Raw genomic sequence first — 27,066 nt, 5'->3', positions numbered from 1 at the left:
GCTGTACTCTGGCAAAGCTAATGCACGCACATTAATTGAGCAGCTCCTGTATCCTGATTTAAAGCATGTTCTCCCATCTGAAATGAATGTAAATAATGTAATATCTGCAATGCCACTAAAATGTCACAACTAAAGCACTGGGTTTACTGCAAACTCATTCGGTCCTTGTGCACAAATGTTGGCCCTCAGCTTTTCAACTTTAATAACCTGTCATACACCAAACAAAGCTGGCGATTTCTTATACATGGCAGGTAACATTCGAATAATCAAGAGACTTTCTGAACCTTGATCTATGTACTTACAAGTTTATATGAAAAGCTAAAATCTCAATGTGCTATATTTTAGGAATGGAATGTTTTCTTGACTCAAATCACATTGGCATATGGTTATTTCCACTTTTTTTGCATATAATTGAAGTCGACTGAGAAAGAGCCCGGGTACTGCAGCACTACGGTTACGATGTTTTGTAATGAAAGGTACTGGCTATCAGTTAAAGGTGGAGTCAGCGATTCCTGAGGCTTGTTGTCAAAATCAGAAAGTTCTCCTCACGATCCTCTAATTGTGTGTCGGCTGAAAAAAAAATACAGTGTTCATACACAGCCTAGGCTCTGTAAACAGGCATGTTTCTAGCTATGATGGGCAAGTGGGTCCCCTTTGTGTACATGTCCTTTGTTTGCATACAAATTTACAGAGCCTAGGCTGTGTATTAACATCAGATTTCTTTTCTCCAGGGCGGACACAGTACGGACAGGTAGCGGATCATGAGATATTCACTGATTTTGACAAAGTGTTCACTGGAATTGCTGACTGAAGGATGCTAGATCATCCCTTGCCTTGCAGCTTTTACTTTTGTGGAGGACAAATCAGTGAAACAGTACAAAATGTCAGGAAGACAAGTTAAGCTGAAACCATAACTTGTTTTTTATACATTTAACACAAACTAAACTTAACAAGGCCATATATCTCTGGAAACTGACCATAATTTCCCCCTGGCCACAGCATGAGAATAACACCAGAATTATATTTCCCTAGGGACAATTTCAAGTATGTTAATCTACTGAGTCCAGTGACCTTTATTGTACAGCCTGGTTCTTTAGTACTTTATTTGGCAGCAGCACATATCCAGCAGCTTTGTTCTTTAGATTGTGTCTGTTTATCTTAATGTAGGCTTGCTCTACATTTGTTTTGGTTTGCTATTTAAACCACTCTCGGGAGGATGTGTAGTGTTTCCTTTACAAACCAATAAATAAGCAGCATGTAGTGTTATTATAACCTGCCAGCTTGACATACTCAAGTCAGACTCTCCTTCGTGCTTAATCGCTTGTAGTGACTGACTGTATTGTTTTATGTGGTATTAAATCGACTAGTTATATGATTTTCTGCTCATAATGACTAATTATGTTTGCTGTAATTGGCCTGTATCCCTGAAAGTCAGTTTTCCCATGATGAAATTTCAAGTTTTGCACTTCACAGCCAGGTCCCACAAAAACAACATAATTGAATCCATGGATTTTTTTTATTTTTTATTTCACAAACAATTACTCTCCAAAACCAGGGGGAGGTAGATGCTCAAAAAAGTGTTTCTGGGAGGAGTCATGAGCACATGACACGTGAAACTTTTTTCTAAGGAGTTGGTTGGTATGTTTGCTGTGTGCTGTGCGGTGCTCCGTTAGCTAGGCAGACAACCTAAAGCGAGTAGAGGACCAGTGTGCTCCTGCTTATTTTTAGAAGTCTGCCTAATGGGGGAAAACGACGGGGCTTGAAGAAAGTGCAGAGGACGGGTCGCTCTCGACTGTGCTGCCATGAACTCGGGAGTGACGGAATAAAAAATAAAAAAGTTAACAAAAGTTCAACGCTTTTTGCTCCGGCTCGACTTTTAACTCTTTGAGTAAATCGCGGTGGCCACTGCTGGAGAAGTTGCGTCGCGGTGCAATGGCTGCCCAGTGCGACACTTTAAGCGGATACTTGCAACAGTCGGACCACGGCTCCAACAGCGAGCGCAGCACCGACTCTCCTCTCCCAGGATCTGAGGAGGATCTGAGCGGCCCCCATCCGCTGCCAGACCCTGAGTGGACCGAGGAAAGGTTTCGTGTGGACCGTAAGAAGTTGGAAGTCATGTTATTAGGTAAAAAAATATATATATATAAAAGATAAAGAATGTATTAACAAAAAACTTTGCTAATCCTATTTTCACTTGTAGTATCCTGTTAAATCTCATATGATTGTAGCCTGTCGTTTTCTAGAAGCTGCAGACTTTAGCAGGCCTTTTGTCTAGTAGTTTAGATGCATACAATTTGATTTTAAGTTACTTTAAATATTAGGATTAGTTGTTCGTATCGTCTAGACTAGAGCATGCCGTGCGCGTGATCTGGAACAAATCAATTAAGGCTCAAATAATGCAATTAGCAGGGGACTAATTGGTAATAGGCATTTGACAGCATCACACAGGGACGCCACGTTACTTTATACACAAAACATGATAAGTTGGACACAGAATTATGTTTATTTTACAGTGATGTGCGCACAAATGTAGCGAAAAGCGACAGTTTGAACTTCGGGAGGTCAAAGGTGTACCCATCATGCTGTGCTCATGGCGGTAGTTACATGCCCTGACCACAAGCTGTCGCTACACAAACTCCCATGGTGTGCATTTGTTTTTAGACTAAACTGAAATTGACCTGAACATGCAGTTTTATTTTTCTTCCCAGTCAAACAGTCTGCGGACAGAAACAACTGCCTCAAAAGCCCTTGGCTGACATTTTAACAGAAGGGAACATACATAGGCTTATTTGACAATGTAATCTTAGAAAGAGGCTGAATAAAAGTCCTACAGTAAGCAACAGCTTGCATTAGGAAATTACATTTCAATAATGAGATTTTCCTGAGTGTCAGGGATCCATTCTGCCACAACATGTAAAGCCAGTAGATTTTAAAGAAGTCCTGTCTATTGTACACTATCAATATTCCTCCATGTTGGGTGTTACTGTGTTGCATGTTGGAGATAAAATTGATTGACTGCATAAAGTCTCCTCTAATGACGCGCAAACAAGCAAAAGCAATGACGTGCTCGTAAAGACAGGCCAGGCCGGTCTCTAATGAGAAGTCCCTGAAAACTCAGAGGATGAGGTCATTTATCACATATTTCATAACGCAAGTTTTTGAAATATTTGTTATGTTACAGGGCTACATTCTTCATCATTTCCACAGGAAGACCATCATCAGAGCTGAGAAGCACAAAAATCATGCTGTAATTATAATTGCGCCCATATTGCTGTTCCCTGTTTGTCCAAAATATTTAGCTTTATTGTCTTGTGTGAGTAATGTTTGCAGTAATACTCTGCGAGCAGCAGGCTTTAAAATAAGTCCATCCTTTTTATCCCATACACCCACGCACATATGCACACACAGACACGTAGTTCCCCTGGAGATTGTCCTGGTGGCTTGCCTTCGCTGCTCGGTACATTCCTCCAAGCTCCATGTCATCCCAAACTCTTCCAGGAAAACAACTTAACCAGAAGAAGGCCCTTAATCCCAGTGTCCCGGACATACCATGATGAGCCTTAACGTGTGTGCTTGTGCCGTTGCGTTTGAGTGTCTGTATGTGTTATGCATAATCTATCCACATCACTGGGTTTCTAGGTTTATTAGTTTGGTCTTGTATCTCTGCCAACATGTAGTTTTCTCCGACTGCTGCATCATGACATCATGGCTGACATTGCTTTTGTTGACATTTCAGATGGGGGTTGTAGAATAGAAAACGTCTGCTGTGCTTCCACAGTATCCCATGTCTCTATGGTCATTTGTAGGTTCAGGTTTACTTTAAATACCACACTATCTCAACTGTGAGATTACTTTAAGCTTTAACCCATGACCTATGGCCTTCAGGAAGAGTCCAGGCTGCCTTGTTGCATCATTATGTAGCTTTGTTATTTCCCAGACATGACACGCTCCTAACATCTGTTGGAAGTTTTGCACAAGATGCACTAACAAATACAAAAAAGCCACAGTCATGGTCTGGATTTGTTTCAACTCATTGGATCAGAAAGGCTCGTGTTGTTTTTCCTTTCTGTATCTGTAGGTGTAAATTGAAGTCCTAATAAATGAGCTCCTTTAGTCTCACGCAGTTGAGTGAGAGCTCTGTGACATCTGGCTGTGTTTTTATTGGATAAGCTGTTAGACTTTGACGTGGTACATCATGTTCTGAAGGCCAGAGTTTGGACGATAATGAAATAATTTTATGGGAAGTTCAGTATATTTTCACACAGTGTTTTATTGTCTGTGACGGTATCTCTGGCTTCGGTTTCCTGGAAAAATTAAGTCCGCTCGATTCCCGGCACAAGTCAAATCGAACTGCCATCGTTTCCCAGATGACCATAGCGCAGCATCTCTTTCTGCCTTGTTCAGGTGACATGTCTGCACTTATTTGCTTTTCTGCAAAGAGGGCAATGTCACTTGTGTTCGGGATGGTATAGCAGGTGTTGTTACACAGATTAGACATGCATTTTGTAAACTGGCCTTTGAAAACAGTTAAAATACTCTACTTTGGAAACAGCATTCACAACCACCTTCTTTTATGATTTATCATGGCAAGGACATGTTCATAATTGCTTGTCTGCAGTGAAGGTTAAACATTAATTCCTTGTATTGCATGCGGTTAACACCTTAATGCCCTACACATACTGTACAATCCATGAGCGAAAAGACGGGGACATTGATTTTGTTTTTAAATGATGGACAAAATCTTAACTGATAAATACATTTATCCATAAACTGAATGACGACATAGATTAAATTAAGTCTGGAATAAAAATAAGATTGTCGCGTTCAAATCTGGGCTGTTAACTGACTATTATTTTTGTGATGAATCAATAAACCCCATAATTTACAAAAAGTTACAAAATAATATCAAAGGAACAAACCACAGAAAAAAAGAATTCTAATTATTTTGATCAAAATAGTCAGTTATTATTTTTTTGCTGATCAACTAAGAGAAATATTTACTCACTAGCTTAAAGATATAATTTAATGTTTAGTTATTACAGCATGAAACTGTTAAGCATATATTCTATATACCAATAAATTCTTGTTTTGTTTTCATTTGCATCCAATTGATCAAATCCCTTTGTGTGGTATCCATTGTATCCAGTGTCTGAATACCTTCATTAATAACCCTTTTCTTTGCTGTCTCGGTGTTGACATTGTTCAGATAGGAAACCAGCTAATTGATATAAGTATGGATCATGGTGTGCTGCAGGTTAACAATAGCTACATTGTATGTTTGCTCACACCATCCAGCCTCACACATACCGTTTGCCAGGTAACATGCTTTTTCATTGCCTGGCTAAGAGTTTGGTCAATTTAAGTTTTTACAAGGAATTACAGAAATGACCTACTACTGTAGGGTAATGAAAGCCAAGGTTCTCCCCAGATGACATGTTCTGTCTTTGTGTGGTGTGTTGCCTCATAGAAGAGCTATGAAATTGCTGTGAAATCTCTTAGCTCCAATTTGTTATCCTCCGGCTGCAGGATATGATCTTTTGTTGAAAGTTTTAGGGAGTTCATTTGCAGAAATGAGTCTTACGTAACCAAGGATTTATATCAGAAACTGTTAATAATCACCTACCGCGAACAAAAGCATTAGTGTTAATTTAGTCGAATTGTATGGAAGTATTCATCTATTTCACACCTATAATTTTATGCACTATTGGGTTTAGTGGTATGGCAGACACCGATGTTTTTAAGGGGTGGCCAGAGAAATCTGAACCCCTGTCAGTGCATTTACCTCAATGTATATGTAATCTTGTGCCATAATGGCAATCATTGCAAATAAGCTTTTTATCAGGGTTTCTTGTCATGTTTTCCTAATAATAAAACTGGATTTAGTCATAGTTTACAGGAAAGAGGTCAGAGTGGGACATCACAATGGTGGAGAGTGGAGAGACCCATATCGTCAAGGGTTGCGTAAATCCTGAAGAATAAAAATACCCAGAAGCACTCGGTGCCCATTAAAAGATGTTAGTGACTCACCAGTGTGTCTCCACACACTGAAGCAAAATCCCAGTGTATACACTTAAACAATTCAACAATATTTTTTCTCCCCTGTTCTGGCACAATTTTCATCGGGAGAAAATGGAAATTGTTAACGGCTTAGCAATTACAGATTTACTGTCCGTCACGTTGGCAGGGGTGCAGGTCCCTGGGCTTAGATCAGTTAATAGTTAAAAAGGGAAGACTTTAAAATCTCTCCCTGACAGCCATCTGGGTTTCACTGTCGTGCTGTTGGCACCCTGGAATAGAACTTCCAAGTTAATGGCTTGGAGACCTTGACAGAGGCATGAAAAGCTTGAAAGATAGCTTTATATGTACAGGGACCCGTGTAAGAAAACTATTGTGCCTTTTTCTTTTTACATTCATAAAGAAGTTAGAAGAAAAGGGGCAAGTGTGGGAAAGCGGTAACATTTTCTACAGCCCCTCTGATTACCCAAGTTGAGTGTTTGCGTGTGCAACAAGGTTTTCCATGGGCATTCATTTAAGCATACATCACTGATGTGTTCTACTGTGCATGGGTCCTTTTGTAGAGCGGCTGAGGGTTTCCCTTCTCCGACTAATAATGATGACAGCTTAGTGGTGTTTGTGACTAAGCATAGCCTCCTGGTGGCCCAATGTACGCACACATTGCAACAACATGTTTGCCAAGTGACTGCGGCAACAACCTACAATTAGGCTAAGTGAATCATTTTCCTCATTAAACTAATTTGTTTTGCTTCCCCGAAACTACATACTATTATTTGGTAGCTTTGTCTCAGATGGGTGGAAAAAAAGCTCTTGCATAATTATGGTAATGAGGAAGGACAACGTTTTCACAGGTATTTTCAGTATGGAGTGATAATGTTCACAGTATAGTAGTATACAGTAGGAACTGCTACTTCACCTAATATCCTGTGTGTAGAGGGTGCTAATGCTAGGATCTGTTCTGACGTGCACTGAAATGTTTCTCAAACACCTCATTGGTAGGTCGCCGATCGTGCACAAAATAGGAACATATTATTTTGGAGACCAATGGAAGAGAAAAATGGTCCTTGAATTATTTTTATTAGATTTTTGAATATTTTCTGCTTTTTTTATTGCTTTAGAGAAGGGTTTCTCTGGCTTCTATATGCACATAATGAGGAATGTGTATGTGTGAGGGCCTCATCCTCCTCTTCCTCCTGGGTTGCTGAGTAAGACTCACGGGCAGGAAGTGAATGTCTTGTGGGGAATGTGCTGCAGGCTGTCTCTTCTCTCTTCTCTCTCCTTTTCCCCCTCTGTCGCTCCCTCATTCAAACACTGCTCTGTTGTTCCAGCTTCCATCAGATCCACGGTGGGGTTGTTGGACTTTATCCTTACACTACTACACAATCCTCACTCTAACATAACCACACCCAGGTCACTCTGACCACGGCCAATTGTGTTTTTATGTTGTGCAGTACTACAGTTTTTTGGCTAAAATGTTGTCGCTAGCGCAGCCGGAATGACTTGGTTGGAAATAATCCTACATCGTGAGCTCCATAATGGATGATTTAAGTACAATATTGAAGTCATTTTAGGGGTACGGTGCTCTGTGTCATGTCACTCTATTAAATTTGAGTAGCCTAAAGTGAAAGTAAAGATGGAGAATCTGGGAACTTGGAGAAAAATTCTTACACAGATCTGCCTTCGAAAAAAATTAAAATGCTGTGCAGAGTGGAAAGCTATAGATAGAGCCAGCATTGGAGAGGGAAAACCTTCGCTCATGTGTAGATGTTAAAATAGTTTGGACCCTCAGATGAGTTTGTCATCTGTCACATGGGGGATATTGTGATGTTTAAACCAGATTCTGTGTGTTAGTGTTGTGAATGAGCCAACGCGGTGATTGTTCTGATTTTGTACTTGTGCCACTGTCAGGACAAACGGAAAAGAAAAAGCTTCCCGTTCATTTCAACAACGTAGTGACTGATCACTTCCAGATGCATTCGCGTTTGTCATGAAAAGGTTCCGCCTCGTTTGCCTCGCACAGGGTTCAGTGTGATTGAACTTTGACCCGTGAAATAGCCCGACTTTCCAGTTGTCAATTTGAGGGTAGAATAGGGATAGGGACAAGGATATAGGAAAAGCAAGTGTTGTCATTTCATTCATACACCATTTTCAACTTGGAAGAATTCTGTAGTTAGCTTGCCAGCCATGCTAGCTCCAGCATATGCTTATTAAACCCTTTCATACTAATTCAAATTCTCTTTTACTTTTGTTGAGTATGACACATTTCAAAATATCTGACTAGGACAAGACAGAAAAATAACTACACTATATTGCTGTTGGAAGTTTAAAAAAACCAAAACATGTATCTCCAAAATATCCTTTCCTGAAACAGGAAAAACTGTCTGGTATAGTCCTTGAGGTTATCTTAAAATTTCAAAAGCAATGCATTCCAAGTATTCCCTCGACAGCAATATGTCTGCCTTTTGGGAAAATAAGTCATAAAAAGCATACTTCTGCGCCAGTAAATTCTAAAGGAAATAAATGATTTCATCTGTTAGGCGTTAAGGTTATTTTATACCTCGACCATGCAGCCCAAAGTGTTGGAATCAAGGACACATACATTGATTAAATCACTTCTAAATGGTACTTTAATATTTAATCGGAGCTGCACAGAAAGCAAATACACATCAGAACATTCAGTTTGTTATTGAATCGGCTCCGTTGATTTAACAGCTGAATTCTGCTCTTGTCCAGGCTTTGCTCGGCTGCCACCTCTTGCCACCTTCTCTCTCTCCGACTCCTTTCCTCTCTCTTTCTTGCAGGTTTTCTCTAAAACATGCTGATACAATTAAACAATTCTATTCGACTTTGCTTACGCATTGAATTCCTTCATCCTGGGCATGATGAAGCTTTCAGAAGCTGTAATATAATTGAGCTTCACCCAGTGGAAAAACCTGTAGTTCATTACTCAAGAAAATAAAAGCAGGAGTCCTATTTCAACAGTCCGAGTGGAGCTGGAGTGCCGTGACCCATTTCTATGCTCCTGGAACTGTAAATGGGCTGAAATGAATACCTGTTTTTCTACGTCCCTCAAAGCCCTTTTTCTTCAACCCTTTTTCAAAGTGCAGATTTACATTCTGTCTGGTTTGCGGTTGCTATTTTAGAAATGTTTCTGGGGGGGGGGGGCACCCCGACTTATCCCTGTATGCGTGCGCAACTCACCACGCACACACACACCAACACACGTGTGCCCGCCACCCAGCCCTTAACCACTCCCCCCAAGAGCTTTCAGTGTTTATCTTTGGAGAACCTCGGCTTTTGGTTTGTTGTTATCTCTCATTCAACATCCAGTACAATCTGCCCTTTCTCCACTTGCCTTGATTGAAAAGAAAGCATTTTTATAAGAGTACTCACTCTTATTTTATTCAGACTCGGCATTTGCCAGAATATTTTCAGCTCGAACAAAAGAGAGAGGGCTGGACAAGGAAAACTCATTTTGTTTTAGTTAGTCAGAGGGCAAGAATTTCATTAAAGACCTTAACTGGATTATGTCCATGTCCGTAGAGCTGTTTTGTTATGCATAAATTACTCTTGTCGGACATATGGTATCAGTGCAGATAACAGTGCAGAGGTTGTGTAATCAAGTACAGTAATCGAAGAAAGAAATCACTGAAATCCTGCACAGATTCCTCTTGCTCGCTAAAATGCCGATGTAAAATGTCAAGTGGGTTACCCAATAACACGATGTAATGTTTGATAGTGCAACTCTCGGCCTGTTGAGTGAGACTGCCTCCCTATGCTCCGTGGGGGATCCAACACAGTAGATACCAGGCACCAGGAATGTACAGCGTTGTGTAATCGCTTGGCAACATTCACACACAAGGGACGATAACCCAAACATGTTTTCAACAATGTCTTGATGCTCGATGTCTTGTTTCCTGGGCTGGATGATCCTAGTGCAAGGATGCCTGTGTGTAAATAAAAGTGTTAATGTGAGGTCATAATGGTCTCTGTGTTTGTGGAAATGGAGGGAAACGGTCTGGGCCAGAGATCGTCGCTACAACTTCAAGTCTATTGTAATTATTTTCTGATGTAGACCTTTGCATCCGCGTGACCTCGGTCTCAGTGAGTCTAGCTTCCTCTGGCAGGCTCTCATCTTTGACACGGAGCAACATGTGGCTCTCTGTCACTCACTACATTTATTTGATAGCACCGTTGCTTGGCAACACCCCGCAGGAGTTGATGGGAGAGAAGTGTTGTTCTGAGTTCAGAGGGTGACTTCTGCTGGGCACAGACATTTGATGACAGGTGTTCAGTTTTTTGTGGGGTTTGAGGTGATTTACTAAAGCTAATGATAGTGGTTTTGCAGCAATTTTTTCCCCCTAAGATTTCACTTATGATTCATTCTTTGAACCCTGGGGCTAGTGGTGGTAACAGAAAGTGTGGTTACGTACTGCAGCTTCTTTGTCAGAGAGATACAACACAAACGTTTTAAAGTCAGCAGGGCTTTCCCAAATCGATATAAAAAATAAAGTAATTGAACACTGCAACTAGCAACTAGCGAAGCTTTGAATAATTTGGGTCAGCTTTTGTTTTTTTGTCATACATTATAAATGTATTTTATCTATTTAAGAAAATCTATTTTGTAGGGAAACAAGTTATGGTGGGAAGATGAAAGACATGAAAGCACCACAACAATTTTGGCAGACTTCTTTCCAAATGACAATTGCAAGTGTAAAGTCCATCTTTTAGACATGATCTCACTACATGGCATAACAGTTTTATCCCAAAGGCAGTATTTTTTCTAGAAGGAATAATATTTGTCTGTCGTAAAATATTCAATCACCTCCCCAATTCTCTTTTAACAAAGATAAATAAACAGGTCTATGTTGAGAGCTCAGGATGCTTCTCCTGGCGCATTGAAATGAAAGATCACATGAATCAGCCGACCCGGTCCCGCTGTTATTGTGTACTTCCCCAATCCTTCCTAGGCAATTAGATGCCGCTGTCGTCTGGGTGAAGCAGTTTGAAGTGTATCTCTGGAGTCTTTGTTTGGATGCCAACGTGCGTAAAGTTATGCCAAAACAGTTCACATGGAGACTTTTAAGTGTTGGCTTTCGTCTGTTTTCATTTGTACGTCAGCAGACCTGTTACTGCCAACTACATGTCAGCTGCAAAGTGATACATTTGAAACACCCCGTCTTTGAGGTGTAGCGTTTAGGCTTGATTGATGAGAACAGCCCCTGCCACTGAATAATGACTTAATGCCAGTGATGGTACTAAATGTCTATCTTTATAGTTGGAATGTATTTACCTTTTCAAATAGGGTTTTTGCAATTAAATGGCTGTTTGTGTGTGTTACTGTTAGGGCTGATTGAATGATTAATCAGTTTCCAAATCTAAATCAATTTGACGACAGCGGCATCTTTGTTTGAAACACTCTGTCATGCCAGAAGTGAAGACATTCCATCTGACAAGGCAGTAATATTGTGTGTGTTGGTGTGTTGCTGTGGCTCCCTGAGACTCCTCACATTGAGAGTGCTGCTGCGCTCACTGGAGGGAGGGACACAGGAGAGCTGGTGTGAAAACATCATGTTTTCCCGCTCTATTCATACAATATGGGAAATGCAGTTCTTTCAACCTGTTCCTTGTCTTCTGAGCCGAGGGAGAGGTGGGAGGGGGTGTTCGTAAGTCTGGCTTCAATATTAATCTGTCTCAGTTGAGTAAAAGCATGTGAGCAGACTGTGGACTGAATGTCAATTTTCCTAGTTTGGACTTGTCACTTGTTATGAAATCCTATCTAGGGGAAATGGAAGTTTTATAACCTTTCACGTTTTAATGCTTGGATAGACTTTTTTTTTAATGTCCCCAGTTTCACCTTAGGTCATCTAGTGATTATTCCCAGTGGAGAAGATTTTTTCTTAAGTAGCTCTGCAGTCTAGAGATTAAGCTTGTGCCTTAAAGGGCTCTCTTTCCTTTTAGTTATCTGAAAAGCTCCTGTCTTCATAGAAGTCCTGTGACATGAAGAATGTAGCTTGATCATTCTTGCACAGCACAAATATTGAGGTACACCGGTGTATACCCCCCCCCCCCCCCCTTTCATTATTTGGTGGTCGCAGCATGACCATGACTGACTGGCATTTTGGATTTCACATCTAGGCCATGAGGTATATTTGTTATTGGGGATCATAATGCTTTGCTAAACTGGTTCTAGACTCTAGACCTTTCCTTTACACCTGCACAGTGAATGACCCAAACAAGATAAAAGTGAAAATATTCACGTGGAAGTGTCTTTGGTTTGGTTTATTACAGCCTATGTGCCTGTTGTTTGCGTGATTGTTGTGTTGTGTCTGGACCTGGGCCATAACTGTAGAAATCTACACCGTTTACATTCCTTATGTGTCAAAACAGCGGAATCTCCCCAAAAGTTAGTTTCTCCGCAAAATAATAGATACCAGACCCGTTCCATCTGCTGGCATCCGCTCCTTTATGTTCCTTTCAACTTCTCTCGGTTCTTTACATGCAATGACAAATGCATTTAATAACTACACAGAGGGAATTACAGGGTGTGTGGATGTGATTAACTGTAACCATCATGATTCGTTTTTCAAATTAATAGACAATTGAGCTAACTGGTTTACATTAGTGCCATATAATTTGCTCCATATTAAAAAAATAAAATAAAAAAAAAACACCACGGGACAGGACAGAATGTGATCAGTGCTCAGGGGTCTCGGGTCGTTTTTCAACTGTGAGGCTTTTACAATCTGCTGTGTTCAAAGGGAGGAGCAGGAGTGCATTGTCCTCATATAACCTGAGCCAAAGAAACACTATTAGAGCATTCTAGCACTTGAGCAACACACGGAACAAAGTCTCATTGATATAAATCATATCTATTAAATGCTGGAAAATATTGTCAACTTTGGATGCGCTCCTCTACTCCAACTGTTCAGTCAATTGGTCCTAAGGAAGGCCTATGATTAAATCATCTATCATTGTTGTGGTACAATACCAGTCAATACTTTGAGAAAGGGGACCAAGATGAATGTAAAAAGATCTCCCTTCTAATCTTTATGTTGATTTGCAAATGAAATCCTCAAGACGAACAAGCAAACATGGATGTTAATATGAAATGTAACCACCATACTTGAATGTGGTAGACTTGATGCAACTTTGCAAGTCAGCAGCTGACTATAAAATGACAGAGCTTGGTGTGCCCTTGAAAGCGACAATGACTTTAACAAAAGGTCAACAGTTATTTATTTTTAAAGTCAGAGGACTAGAATGTGTGAAGTTTTTTTACTTACTACCACACATTCTCTTCCCTTGCAAAATCATGGCACCTACATTACCCATGATGCACATAGGCCCCCAGCATTTCAGTCCTCGATCCTTATGTGTTATGCTAGTAGCGACTTATGTGAGGTCTGGTAAGCTCACTTCATACTCACACAACCCACCCGTATTTTATTTATTTCTAAACTTGTAGTCTTCAGCCTCTCCGGACAATTTTTTTGAATTAATTTGATTTTGAGCAGCTCCCTCTGGAACCACAAATGCTTCAGAGATATAAGTTTATTTAAGAGTTTTTAGAACTCATCTTACAACAACATGCATAGCCGCAATGATCTCATTCGTGCTTGTCACCATTGTTCTTTGCTCTGGCACAGGACCGGGACATCCCCAATTCTTTATCCCACCTACCAAGCTCTTACTGGCCCAGTTGTTTTTCCTGACCAGAGAAACTGCTCCTCATTGAACACAACACTTAACCTTTCAATTCAAACGGTCTTGAATCAAGCTAGTGTTTAGCTTAATGTAAAGAGTTTGTCTGATCTAAGATCTTCAAGTAGCTACAATTACCTGAAGAAGCTATTGCCGTCTAGCAAATTCACAACAGAATTCAAGTAAAAAAAAATTGTCAATCATGTGTTTTTGGGAAGCTGACCCCACTACTTTATTCTTTTGAACGTAAAGCACTCTGCAGGTTTACATTAAATGGTGCATAGATGAGATGATATATCGGAACATGTTCCAGACGCACAGCCGTAGCCCTTCTGTCTCTGCTCCGGGTTCTCCCACGGTCGATTTTACACGCCACACATGTGCCAACAGGATGTTTTGCTCTCAGCACATGGCTCATGTTTTCACTCATTTTCCATATCAGATTGCCCTCGGCTCCCCTGCGCTCACTTGCCAAATGCTGTTGCACTGTTTGGTTGTCACAAGTTAAAACAAACAAACACTAATGCAAACACATTGTATTTATTTTTATTTGTCTCCAGAACCGTGTATTAGGCCTCTATTGACCTTATTGTTTGACTCTGACATCAGAGTTTAGACTTAACTGTTCATATCTCGAAACCTTGGCAACCCTAATAGTACCACAGCAGACTAAGTTGTATAGTTTGTGTGGAGTTTTGTTTCATCCGTTGGTGTTGTAGGGTAGTAAATAGGGAGAGATCTGACTTTTGATTAATGCACACAGGTGTACCGTATATGACTTTCTCATGCAGCTCTCACTAGAGGCTCATGTTTGTAAGTACTCCTTTTGGTCGGTCTAAAACAGAATTTTAGTTCACTGCACCTCAATCATTAAAATGTAGGTATCATGCATCAGGTCTGATGTGTAATTACTGAGACTGAAATTGTTGTGCGTTCTTGCCAAGCGTCACAGATGCAGTAGGTAAACATAGCCACATCCGTCACAGTGACTGCATCACTCTGACTCACTCAGGCAGACTTACTTCAGAGCTGCTTTTTCCTTCTTCCTTCTTGGTAGAAGTTTTCACTCTTTTTACACATCCACTGAGTTTACAAATCGAGAGAAACCCAATCAAAGATCATAAGGATCCAAGGTTCACCATTCCTCACTGAGGAGAGTCTATCATTCCTGCAAATGACATGTTTATGATGCTTTTTTTAATTGGCTCACAGTGTACCCTGTTTAGTATGTCCGTCTCGTTAATTTGCCATTGACACAGACTTTAACTTTTGGGATTTACTTTTGTTTAGACGATAAAATAACTGCGAGACCACGGAAGAAAAGAGTGTCTGGCCTGCTCTACTGCACTGTCTGTTGGATGACGCCGAGCTCCCGTATTTGTTTGTCCTCGCTCTTACAGGAAAGGCTTGCAGTAACAGGGTGTTTCATAACTTGGATAACTTCAGGCCACCTAAGAACTGAGGCATTTCAGACAGAGCTGTTCCTCGTCATTCTACCTCAAAGCTGGATATTATCTAAACGATTATAATGGATGTAAACACTTCTTCTTCTTACTGTCATCAAGATTAAACACATATATTTGCTATTTTGGTAAATGCCGCACGGATTGTTTCATCATCAGCCAGCGCCATAATTACTGCGTCCGCTTACCAATCTTTGTTGATGTCAGTTAATCTCGCGATACGTCTTTGATTAATTATTCCTCCTAAGTGTCCATCTCCCACAGCTAAAATTCCCAGTCTTCAAAATGTTGTTCAACAGTAAATAGAAAACAAAAAGCCGGTTTGTTTACCTAATTAACAATGTATACAACCAACCAATGATGAAAGTTGTAGAGTGCTCTTTCCTCTTGATTTACTTAACAAATAACAGTCCACATTTGTGTTGTATGGCTCTCTGAATGGATTTCAATGATCTTAACTATTAAGGCAAAGCATTTGGCTGTACTACCCGTGCATCACTGTGAGCCTCAGCCGCTTCGTAAAATAACTGAAACTTTGGATCAAAATTGGGAGGCTTTAGTAGCAGCTAAGTAGGTGTCCAACATTGCTTTAGCTACTTCATATCCCCTTCTGTGACACTTTCCATCTGTTCATGTGAATCTCCTCCATGGGATCCACAGCAGTTGGGATTTTCTTTTGACAACTGTGTTTTCCAAAGCAGGTAATGGGATTAAAACATTGGCACTGTTGAATCTGTGAAAGCTCAGTGGGCTGGCAGTCGCTTTCTTTACTTGACGTCTTGTATTGGAAATAGTCTGTTTTTAAATTGATGCTTATGCAGTAGATTAACAAGATTAGAAATGACGGGAAGGGGGATAGTTGATGGTGGGAATGTTTCCGTGAGTGCTTTATGCAAACTGACTGTCAAATGCTGTTAGAAGATTGTATAACCCTACATCAGCAATGATTTTCTAATATTCCTTCTGGATTGCCTTTCCATTTTCTTCTGTTTTGAATGATTAGTCAACGAGTAACTTCTATTATCAATGTAATGGCTTGTCGAGCGTTTTTATTGACACAAATTTCTTCTGAAATTGATTTACCCAATGAGCCAAGGCTGACACGTTTCTCTGTCTTCATAAACCCTGACCTGGATTTATTTACTGGGTAGCCTACGTCAGTGCCAACACTGTTAAATTCTCATGATGGAGGCACAACTGCATCGCCAAAGGCTGTTATGTTGCGTCTGGTTGAAAATGAAACCGTGTTTTAGTTAGGGTTCTTATTTTGTGTGCTTGTTTTTCTAAATGTGGTGTTGATAGGAGAACTCATAACGATGCCTTTCACACCCAGGTTTCCTATGGTGAGTCATCATATGCACTGCAGGCATTATATACTTTTTAATGGGAACAGATTTATTAGTCTAAGGTGGATTAGTCTGGTTTTAAGGAAGGTGCTCATGGATTGTTATTGTTACTTTAATGATTCTCTTCCAAAACATATTTTTTTTAAACTGATATTTTCTTGTGATTCAGCACATGCATATTCATTTTAGGTACAGTGTGAATGGCTTCAACTAACTACTTTTATCCATCCAATCTGCCCATTATTTATATGACTAATCATTATGTCAGTTAAGAAAGTAAACAGATGGATTGTGTCCATCAGTTCCATAAAGCCCAAGGTGACGTCTTGTTCCTTGCTTGTTTTGGTCCACCATAAAGATACTTGATTTAAAGTCGCAAAAGCTCAAAAAATAGTACTTCCTTAGTACTGATGGGCTGGAACTGGAGACTTTATTGCATTCAACATATTCAATATATTCAAAATAATTAATAAATGAATTATCTCTTTCTCTCCATCTCTCTCTCAATTCACTTTATTGGCATGGAAAAGTGTGTTTTTTTGTTTTTTTTGATAAATGTTTTGCTTTTTCTGTTTGAATGTATTCAGATGAAATAACTTAGAATTATGAGAATGTAGACTTGCAGCTAATAGATAAAAACACAAGTGAGAACTAACTGTTTTTCAAGGATATAATGTCTCTCTAGAACTGAACATTGACTATAAAAGAAAAATCTAATCACAAAATCGCAAGTTGACAGTTCAAACCCCGGTTTGCAATGACAGCAACATATCAATCTCAAGAAGGCTGGCTGATATGCATCAGTAAACCTCCCCTTTACTCCCAAATGACAGAGGAACATGAGAATTCTTCTTGGAGAGCAGATATGTATTTTTGCATCAAGGGAGCTCCCACAGTTTGAAGGATTTGCAGATGTGTTGGAGAGACTTCTGGCCTCACTTGCCTCTGTGGCTGGCCCTTTTATCCATCTTTATTGCCGAAGGAGTTTCTTGGCATTTTCACCTGCTTGGAAAATTACTTTAAAACACTAGGGCTCTCCTAAGTGCATACAGGTTGTTTACAGGTGATATTGGACAATTCTTTCCGCAGATCTTAAGTTTTCATATAGCGCCCGGAAGTGTACAGTATGCTGACTGACACATTTCAACAGTGTGCAAGCCTTTCTTTAAAGAAGTGCGAAACGGTAAACCAAGTGTGGTGAAATACTCCATTACCGGCGGCTACTGAAAAATGCTAAAATATTTTCACTGAATCCCGTCAATTTGTTACACAGAAGCTGTGTCCAATCTTTGGGATTATAGAAAATGTCCTGGCTCATTCTATTCCATTCCTCAGCAAATGAGCAGAATCAGCGGCCGTGCCAAACACAATATCCAAGGAAATGGAGATCCACCATAAACACTGCTCCGAGCGAGATACCCTAACGTTTTTGGAGGAGATGGATAAACTGTGTGTGATTTTGGCCGTGGTTAAGGCTACATAGTGTACTCAGAATTGAGTGGTTTCATGAATTTATTTTTTCTCTGTCTCACTCTAGCTGCCTCGGAGGGGAGAGTCAACGGCGGGGAGGATTTCTTTCAGAAGGTGAGTGTGTTGTAGTCTGCACTTTGGATTGTCTTTTTCTTTGTCTTTTTGGTTTGCGTTCGAGCCCACTGAGCGTGATAAGGGAGCAGATGGCAGGTGCGCCTTCCAGTCACTCGTTATTATGAATCAAAACAAACAAAACAAAAGCAACGGAACGTCAGTCTCGGACATAACCCCAAGGGCTCTGGTTCTGCAACACAGCTGACACAACACTGCGGGCTTTTCACACTTATATGCAGTAACATATCAGATCATCTGTGTGGTTTAGAATGAGAGAGAGGGGAGGGGGTGGAACACAGGCCTCCTCCTGACAACACTGCCTCATTGACTTTTCTTTCATTGAGTTAATTAGTTCATTATCTGAAGCTTAATAACATGCAATAAAACAAGGACTTGCCTCAGTGATCTTAAATAGTCGTCGGTCAGTCAAGTGTGTAATTCTTCACTCTACCGTTTGGTTAGGCATTTTAATTAATGAATGATCTTCCATAAAAGTTCCAACTATAAGGATCGGGGGTTTGAACCATTTAAGTCTCTGTCTCTCTAACAATGATATGATTTCAGAAAGTTCATTAATGATGCTATACTGGATTCCCCCAGGCTAATCATGACTAGGCGTTGAGTGTTATGAATGATAAAAAAACACTGAATTCTGGTGGAAAATGTGTGTCCCAAATGAATTACAAAACTGATGGAAACTGATGATTAGCTGTATTGCTTTAACAGTGTACTTTCAACCAATCAAATAACGGAAACAAAGCTATTTCTAAACAAGGCATGGTGTTATGAAACGTGTACAATGTTCACAATACAACATCGAGGTATTTAGTTTATTTTTGTCCATCTATTTATATAGTCTCTCTTTCAGAGCAAATAATGATGTAATTGTTTCAGTTTTTTGCTACAGGAACATTTTGAAATCAACAGAAATAATGAAAAAAAGTATTAAACGAAAAGGCCTTTGCCATACTGCCTCACGCTATTCCTAATGCTTTCGAGTTGACAAGCATCACTATGACGCAAAGTAACTGTTAGTTGGGACAGTGAATGAATACCTTTATCTGCTCTATTTGTTTGATTTTAACTCCCAAGTGCTAGAGTGAACATGAAAGCAATCCCGATCAAAACAATCAAAGTTCACTCATAACACAAATTACATTTTGACAGCATTTACTATGACAGTATCTTGTTCCTTTTGATAGAGAACCACACAATTATCTAGAGTGGATTTGTTCTTGTTTACAACCCAGTGTGCTGGATATGTTAAGCCCTCTCTATAGTATGTTGATGGGCTGTGATGAAATGAACGATAGACAGCGGTTTGTTTTAGCATTCCTCTTTTGTCTACTTTCCATATTTGGTTTTGGAGGTTAGGAAGCTGAGTTAAATGTCAAAGTAGGAGGCAATTTAACTGTCCCCGAAGCAGTTTTTCACAAACCAAGTAATGCAAACCAGGCGCCTTAAGATTCCCCTCCTTGGAATTTTAACAAGGACTCTAGATATACTGTAGTGTAGGCTCCACCTCTTTTGGTGTGGTTATAGCTGTAATGTTAAATAAAGATATCCAGTTGTTGGTGCCCCAACTGTTGGTGTATTGACTTTGCTAGTCATTTTATTTTTGAAAGGCTCTGGCATGAAGACTTTTGAAGCTCTTTCACCGTGGTAAAAAACAGTGGTTACTAGAGGTTAAATTGCCAATTAGAAATTAGTGTACAGCTGTTTGGGTTGGCGGGCTGGCGAAGACAGGCAAAGCGTGATGGCGTGATCACCCTACATGCCTTATTTAAGTCGGCAAAATAAACACGGGAGTTGGGTCTGTGCAACGGTATTGTTGAAAGAAAATGGATGAGGTGTGTGGAATACCTTGAGGTTGATGAAAATGGAAACTCTTAGTTGGACTGCTTCCTGCCCGTCCAACACACACACACACACACACACACACACACACACCCCTCTTTACCGCACACACTCAGCGGGACTAATAAAGTACATGCGTTGCAGCGGCGCTCCTCTCTGTCTCTCTCACGTTAAGGGGAATGAGATTTGGTAGTTGCCTCAGCAGCAATGAGATTTGGATCCACCCCCACGCTTTCTCCCCAGGTCCGGCTGTTGTGTTTGATCTAGCCCTCTTCTTACTCACTGTCTGCTTGACTTCCTCTGAGTCCAGAATCCAGATCATCAGCATTTTGAAATAGAGCGAAAACAGTCTTTGCGTAGTCAATGAAAAAGAGGGTCGGTAATAAACAAAGTGGGACCGCAGGAGGGTGCCACAGCTGGGGAATTAGCTATGTGCTAAAGTCCCTGCTGCTCACATGGGGGAAACTCGCCCGCTACGTGTCCCTTTCTGTCTTTGTTTTTGCTGTCCTGTCTCTGCCCCCTGTTTACCCTGCTCCTCTTCCCTCGTTCATCCTGTTATTTTTCACATGTTTTCATCTTTGCACTGCATTAGACCGACGGTGTCATTTTATTTAAATTTTTTTTCAGTCTTTTTTTTTCTAGAAATGGAAGTGCGTCAGTGAAGCAGTTCAACACTGTGTCGTGCAATGAAAGTTTTGGAGTGTCAAATCATGGCACCGACCGCAAAGCCGTTTGGAGAGCTGTGCCGAAGTTGAGCGTTTGGACAGCAAAAGAGCCGGAAGACTTCAGCTGATAACTGTGTGCACCACAGAAGTGCAGCTTGGAGTGGATTTCTGTTGAGCGATGGCTTTGAACCCCTTGGCGAGTTCATCTCTGATCCCCCCCCCCCCCCTTCCATCTCCTCTTCCCAGGCTCTGTAAATAATGCCAGGCGTGATATATAAGTGCCAGTGCACTCAGATCTCAGGCCAGGGAGAAATTCAGTTCCTTTTTTTTTTTGCACTGAAGCATCTTGTATTTCGCTGCGTCTACACAAGGCAAATAGGAAAACTTGACTGTCAGGAGGAAAAATTAGCTTGGAATAAAATGGTGAGGTGTTGAAATAATTTTGATGGCACTCCATCAAAAGAAACAAATAATATGTTTATTAAGGCGATACATTTCTTCATATTGACATACTGTAGTGTTGTTAATGCATTTCAACAGTAGAAGGTGTTTCTCTTTGTAATGTGTTTTGCCCTTTCATAACCATGCATGTGTTAGTATTCTTCCCGAGACGTATTGGGGCTAAAGCTGCAAGTTAGCACTCGGACTGTTAACATGACCCCAGTTGTGACCGTCGAGTCTCGTGGGGATGGTTAGGGTCAATCCTGTCAGCTTTGAGCTCTGCTGTGCTGCTCTGCCCTCACTCAGCCTCTTTACACCCTCAACAGCCCTCTGTGTGTCCCTCTCCCAAACACACACACACACACACACACACACACACACACACACACACACACACACACACACACACACACACACACACACAGTCCAGCTGAATAAACAGCTGCACCATTGCAGTGTGGGCCAGGAAACATGCCTCAGCCTTGTTGATGGCTGCTGCGCTATACGTACACATCTGCAGACGTACACATGTACAGATATACACACGCACAGTCACGTGTATTAAGCACATGTGAGCTGTCTCTCTCTCTCTCTCTCCCAGGACATTCCCCTAATGATATCCTGTTTGATTTGACGTACAGCACTTTGCATGTTTGCATACGCCAGCTGCAAACGTCTTAAGAGCAGATCACCATGGCAAGGTCATGCCATGAAACTGATCAGAACCCCGAGTCATTTATGTATTTATTCGTTTCAGAGAGGGCGGTGTGGCAGAGAAGAAAGGGTGGAACTCATAGGTAACTTAATTTGTGAAAATATCTTGAGCCATTTCAGAGGTATTCGCTAGCCCCTTCAGAAATAATAAACGCCATCCACCCTTTAAACGGTGTGTGGTCTGTCAGAAATCAGTCCCATCTGCAGGACGCTGCCAAGAACAGCAACACTGGACAGGAAACAGGTCTCTGAACAAGGCCCTTCAGAGAGAAAGTTGATGAGGCGTAGCCCATAATGTTTGATCATTTAAGGAAACTGTAATTGCAGTTACGTCTGATGTGACGTTACTTTTGTCATTTTTATCATAAGTGTTTATTGCGTTTCTGGTGTGTGTTAAACCTTTTCATACATACATCGGTGGCTAGAAAAGGACTGGTAATGCCATATTTATACAATACTCAATCATGCATAAGCCATATTTGCTCACACATTGCCAAGGAAATTTCACAAAAATCGATGAAGTTGCAGCAGTGTTGCATTTCCAAAATTGAACGACTCCTCGACAATATCCAGACACATCTGCTGTCGAGAGCAAGAGAACAAAAGCCAAAACAAAAAAGTTGTAAAGTTCAAGGCGAAAGTGAAGGAATTTCTCCTTATCACTTGGTCCAGAATGTCCTAGGGTGCTGGTGTGCTTCATCCAGCTGTTGGTGTGAGGATGTGACTTCAGTTGATGATGGGGAAAAAAAAGTTTGAATTTAGCCATCTGTGATTTATTGTCCTTTCTCACACATACAAGAGGGTGTCATGGTGTGGATTAGTGTCGCTTTGCCTTGGGGCTAATGTGAAACCCAGTAACTCATCATAGTTTGGTTCCAGAACCTACATTTCATTATGTGTCTAAAACCATTCTGAGGGAATCGACTGACACCGTTATTGCAGCACTTGTTATAATATTGCAGAGAGGAGTGATGGGACGGTTTCCAGTAGGACGTTAATGTGGGATCATTAGCATGCTGTTTTCAGCTTTAGTCACTTTAATGATACCGCTGAAGAATGCCTTGCATAAATAGTGGAGTGAAATCACCCCAAAGGAATTCTCCCTTATTTTCATTGCGCCAAATGATACTAAAATTCAGTAGGTTTTTTTTCTCCGTGATTCACCCAATAGAAAGTGTGGAAGTAGACATGACTTCAAGTGTTTTTCCTCTGCCACAAGATAATAATGATAATGTCCAAAGATATGCAAGTTGGGCCAAGAGCTTATTAAGATGGATGGAAGAATGCAACAGACATCAACCCAGACACTTTTTGTTGTAAAAACAGGTTTTGCAATGATTTTATTGGCTCACAACGGTCTGTTTTATTAAGGTTTTTTTTTCTTCTAAAGAATGCAGTATCCTGTTTTGCAAAAGAACCAGCAGACTTGTCCATGAAGGAGTTATTCATTTTTTGCTGCAAATCTACAATACAAGAAAGAATAACCAACAGCTTGCTTTGATAAATCGAGTGATGCTCAATAAAGGTTACTTGTTTCATTGTGGTCTGCTCGAGGCAGAAAAAGTGGCTTGAGCACCTCCATCCTGTTGCCCGTCCAAGCTGTCCAATTCTTACATGCGATTATAGGATGTTGTAGAAAATCAGTGAGGCTTGAAAGGGCTTCCAGTCAACCATCCTGACTTGTATAGCTGCAGAGTAAAGAAAGGCACACACATCGGGCCCTTTCAAAGCTGTCTCTCTGATTTACAGGTATGTGAGACTGGCAGTGGATAAGCTGTCAGACTTTGTTGTAAAGGATGCCAAACAGACCCAAGCTACTTCCAATAGAGTGTATGTAGGAATTTAAGCACTTCCCCTTTTTACGATTTGTGCACCAGTTCCACTATGAATACAGGCTGGAGTTCTTATCTGGCAAGGGAAAAATAACAGATATAATTTTTAGAAAATGTTTATTTTTTTTAATTAATGAAGGCTGTGGATTTCTGTAGCAGTGCTTTATAAGCCCAGCATGTCATCTTCACTGGGAGCACTGATGGCTCTTAATGCACCCTCTGTCTCTCACATTTGAGTTACGATGTGTGGCTCAACGCTTAATGCGCCGGACCACCAAGGAGCGTTAAGTGGCGGTTACTACTCATGTGATGGTTTTGGAGCAGTCCTCCTCCTTTTGCCTGCACTGTCTGTCTATCACGTGGCTGATACTTTTGAGAAATACATATCTTCTCCACCCCGAAAACACGAACCCCCTGGAAAGTATTAAAACAAACTCAAGACCACGGGACAATTTTTGGGAAAACAAGGATAGTGCATGTGGAGGACACAGCCATTAAGGGGCGAACACGTCAGCTTTGTGTTATGGTTTGAAAGGTTTTCCACTTGTTTTGTTTTTTTCCAGTCACATCAAACACTCGGCATGGTACACAGTTAGTGCGGCTTCCTTGGCCAGGGCATTCATGGAAAAATAGACATTTTAATCTTAAGGAATTTTACCTGGTTAATTAAAGGATATTGATTTGATTGACGTCCTCAAGGGGTTTGTCTGTGGATTTGTAACCAGTAAGCCAAGCAAGGTGAGCTTCCTCATGACTGACAAAGAGGAGGAGGAGTCTGGGTAATAGAGTTCCTCTGATTGGATCACTGCCAGCGTCTTGACCAGCCCCTTACTCTTTTTTTTGTGTATTGCCAGCAGTTTGCTTTTTTCACATCGATACATATGCTCCTGGTTACGACGACTAGATGTGTCAAAGTGCTCTCACTTTAGATTGTCTTTGGCATGTTTCACGTGTCCCAAAGCCAAGTGTATTTCTTTTTCTTGTTTTCTTTCTTTTCTTTTTTTTCTTTTTGCTGTTGAAGTGGGAGAGGATTTGGGTGTTGACCAGAAAAGCAAGCAATGTCTGGAAACATCATATAAGCTTATATCACCAGACTTGTTTAAACTGGGCTCGCAGCTCCTTTTTGACTTCTCTGTGTTTCCAAAATGCATAAAGAAGAATTTTCTTTTGACATTTTAATGTTCTGCCCCACTTTCTGTCGTGTGAGGCCCTGGCTGCTAGTACCTTGCTTCACATGTTTTTTATAATCAGCAAAGTCAGTGTTTTGCTATTAGAGGGGAAGCATTGGGGAGTTGTTCACATTTAATGTGGCTTTGGCTTAGCTTGAACACAGTGGAACAAATCCACAAAGGATCTATAGAATATGGACCTGTTTAAATGTGTTACTCTTCTGTGACTTCACAGTGCGCCGCCTCAAAGCTATGTAATCACGATTGATGATGATTGAAAAATGAAGATTGCATGTTGTTGTTTTTTGCCCGCCAACACACGGCTTATCACACTAACCAGCATTGGCAGATAACTAATGTCAGCCCTCCTTCACTCTGTTTCAGATCATGGATGAGACCCAAACGCAGATAGCCTGGCCTTCCAAGCTGAAAATTGGAGCCAAGTCCAAAAAAGGTAACCCCCCCCCCCATTTTAATCACATATTTTTTATATTGGATCAATGTGCTGCTTTCATTGCTTTTGCCGTGTGAGACTTCGGCCTACAGAATGTCTACATGTGTTTTAAATTAAATGCTGCCCATACATCACAAAATGACTTCCCCCTAAATGTATTGCTTCAATGCCTTTTCAGAATATATAACAGAAATGAAATGCTCCCAAGTAAATTGTAAGATGTGTAGCAAGAAAACAGCTGGGCCGAACTGACTCTCTGAATCTCAAGTAACAACAAGGTTCTGTTAGTTTTTTCACCCTAGACGGGTTAATGGTTATGAGTCAATGTTGTTTTAACCAGAAATATTTTCTCAGCAAAGTCATTGGACTTTGGCGGACAAGAGGGGAAGTATTTCAAGGTTGCACCGGCGTTCATCATTAAACAGTTAATTGTGAAGTTTGGAAAGATGAAAAGCTTGTGTATGTTTTCCGTTCCTCACGAGCCAGTAACTTCATCTGCACGGAGGAATTTGTGATTTTTGAGGGAGAGGGGGAGAGAGACGATTGTATCGAAGCTTGCGCACTTATTAGCCAAGTTGTTCCAGCCCTCCGTTACCAATAAAACACTATCGCAGTTATTTAAAGCTCTTCCGGGAGGAGGGGGGGAGACAGGGTTTGGAGGGGGAGTGGGGCTGTGAGGAGTATATGTAGCTGTGCCCACTTTGTTGTCCTCAGGAGAATCGCCAGTGTGCGTCTTCAAGCCAGATGTGGAATCCAGTGACATTATGTAACTTCCTCACTCACTCTGCACGGAAAATAATAATTGACGAGGTTACATCACAATCTTTAACATATTTCCCCATTCTGGATGCTTGATCAACTCCATTCTCACACACACACACACACACACACACACACACGCACACACACACACACACACACACCATTCATCCCAAGTATTCCTTCATTCACAAAATCCTGCACCCAACACCACCACCTGGCAATGATGTCTTTGCGTACGAAATTGAAAATAGTTGAAATTGTGTTGCTGTGATTGGTAGCCTGTCAGATTTTTCCTGTGTTGCGTAAACCGAGAGGAGCAAGAGGGGGAAGAATGTTGGATTATCACTTACAGTTGTCCGAAGAACGAAGGCATTTGTAAGGAGAAGAGACATATGTGGAACACACTGTGTGTTTTAACAACCTTAGCTTGTAGGGAGAGAGAGATGGGGAGGATGTGTGTGTCTGTGTGTAGGGGGGAGGGGAAGAGAAAGGGCAAGATGGCCAAGAAGAGAATATTTTACTTCTCAAAAAGTAGACTTGAGAGTTGAATTCTACTGCACGAACATGCAACACCTGGTGGTTCAAACCTCACAGACGCAAGCCATCAGGAAAATAACTTGGAACAACGATCCACATTCCTTTCGTCCCTTATTACTCTTTCATTGACATGACCAACACCACACTCATACTCCTCTGCTCCTAAAATAGCTGATGATGTACTTGTTTTGTCAGCGGAGGGTAACCCAACATTTGAAGTTATCTTAATCTAAAATCATACTCATTGAGGGTGTAGGTTTTTTGCCTTGTTTTCCTGGAATCTTGCATGAAGAGTTGTGTTTCATGTGCAGTCTGGAATCGGTTACGCTCGGCTGGATAGCGGCAGATGTATGAGGGGATTTGTATGTTTGGAACTTCTCTCCTTTCAGGGCCACACTCCATCACTATGCCAGCTTCACTATTTCATTTATTACCTGCAGCCAGCTATTCCTACCACCTGCATACGCGTGATAAGGCCAGTTGTTGTGCCTCGGGTAAGGGGGCAAGCCATTATCAGCTCGCT

The 27,066-nt window shown here is 40.9% G+C and overlaps 1 protein-coding gene across 1 annotated transcript in view; it reads left to right on the top strand.

The window, feature by feature from the left end:
* The first annotated feature begins 1,677 nt into the window (after positions 1 to 1,677).
* The window catches only part of bicc1a (BicC family RNA binding protein 1a), a 57,354-nt gene continuing 31,965 nt past the window's right edge, over positions 1,678 to 27,066 (top strand). Inside the window, exons 1-3 of the mRNA XM_080037394.1 lie at positions 1,678 to 2,125; positions 18,066 to 18,112; positions 25,175 to 25,244. Coding sequence (XP_079893520.1) covers positions 1,933 to 2,125; positions 18,066 to 18,112; positions 25,175 to 25,244 — 310 coding nt within the window. The 5' untranslated portion in view covers positions 1,678 to 1,932. The remainder of the gene's footprint in view (positions 2,126 to 18,065; positions 18,113 to 25,174; positions 25,245 to 27,066) is intronic.

This window comes from Ammodytes marinus, assembly GCF_949987685.1.
Source record: "Ammodytes marinus genome assembly, chromosome: 11".
NCBI lineage: Eukaryota > Metazoa > Chordata > Actinopteri > Uranoscopiformes > Ammodytidae > Ammodytes > Ammodytes marinus.
The sequence above is the reverse complement of the archived record's forward strand: the minus strand, read 5'-3'. Positions and strand labels throughout refer to the sequence as shown.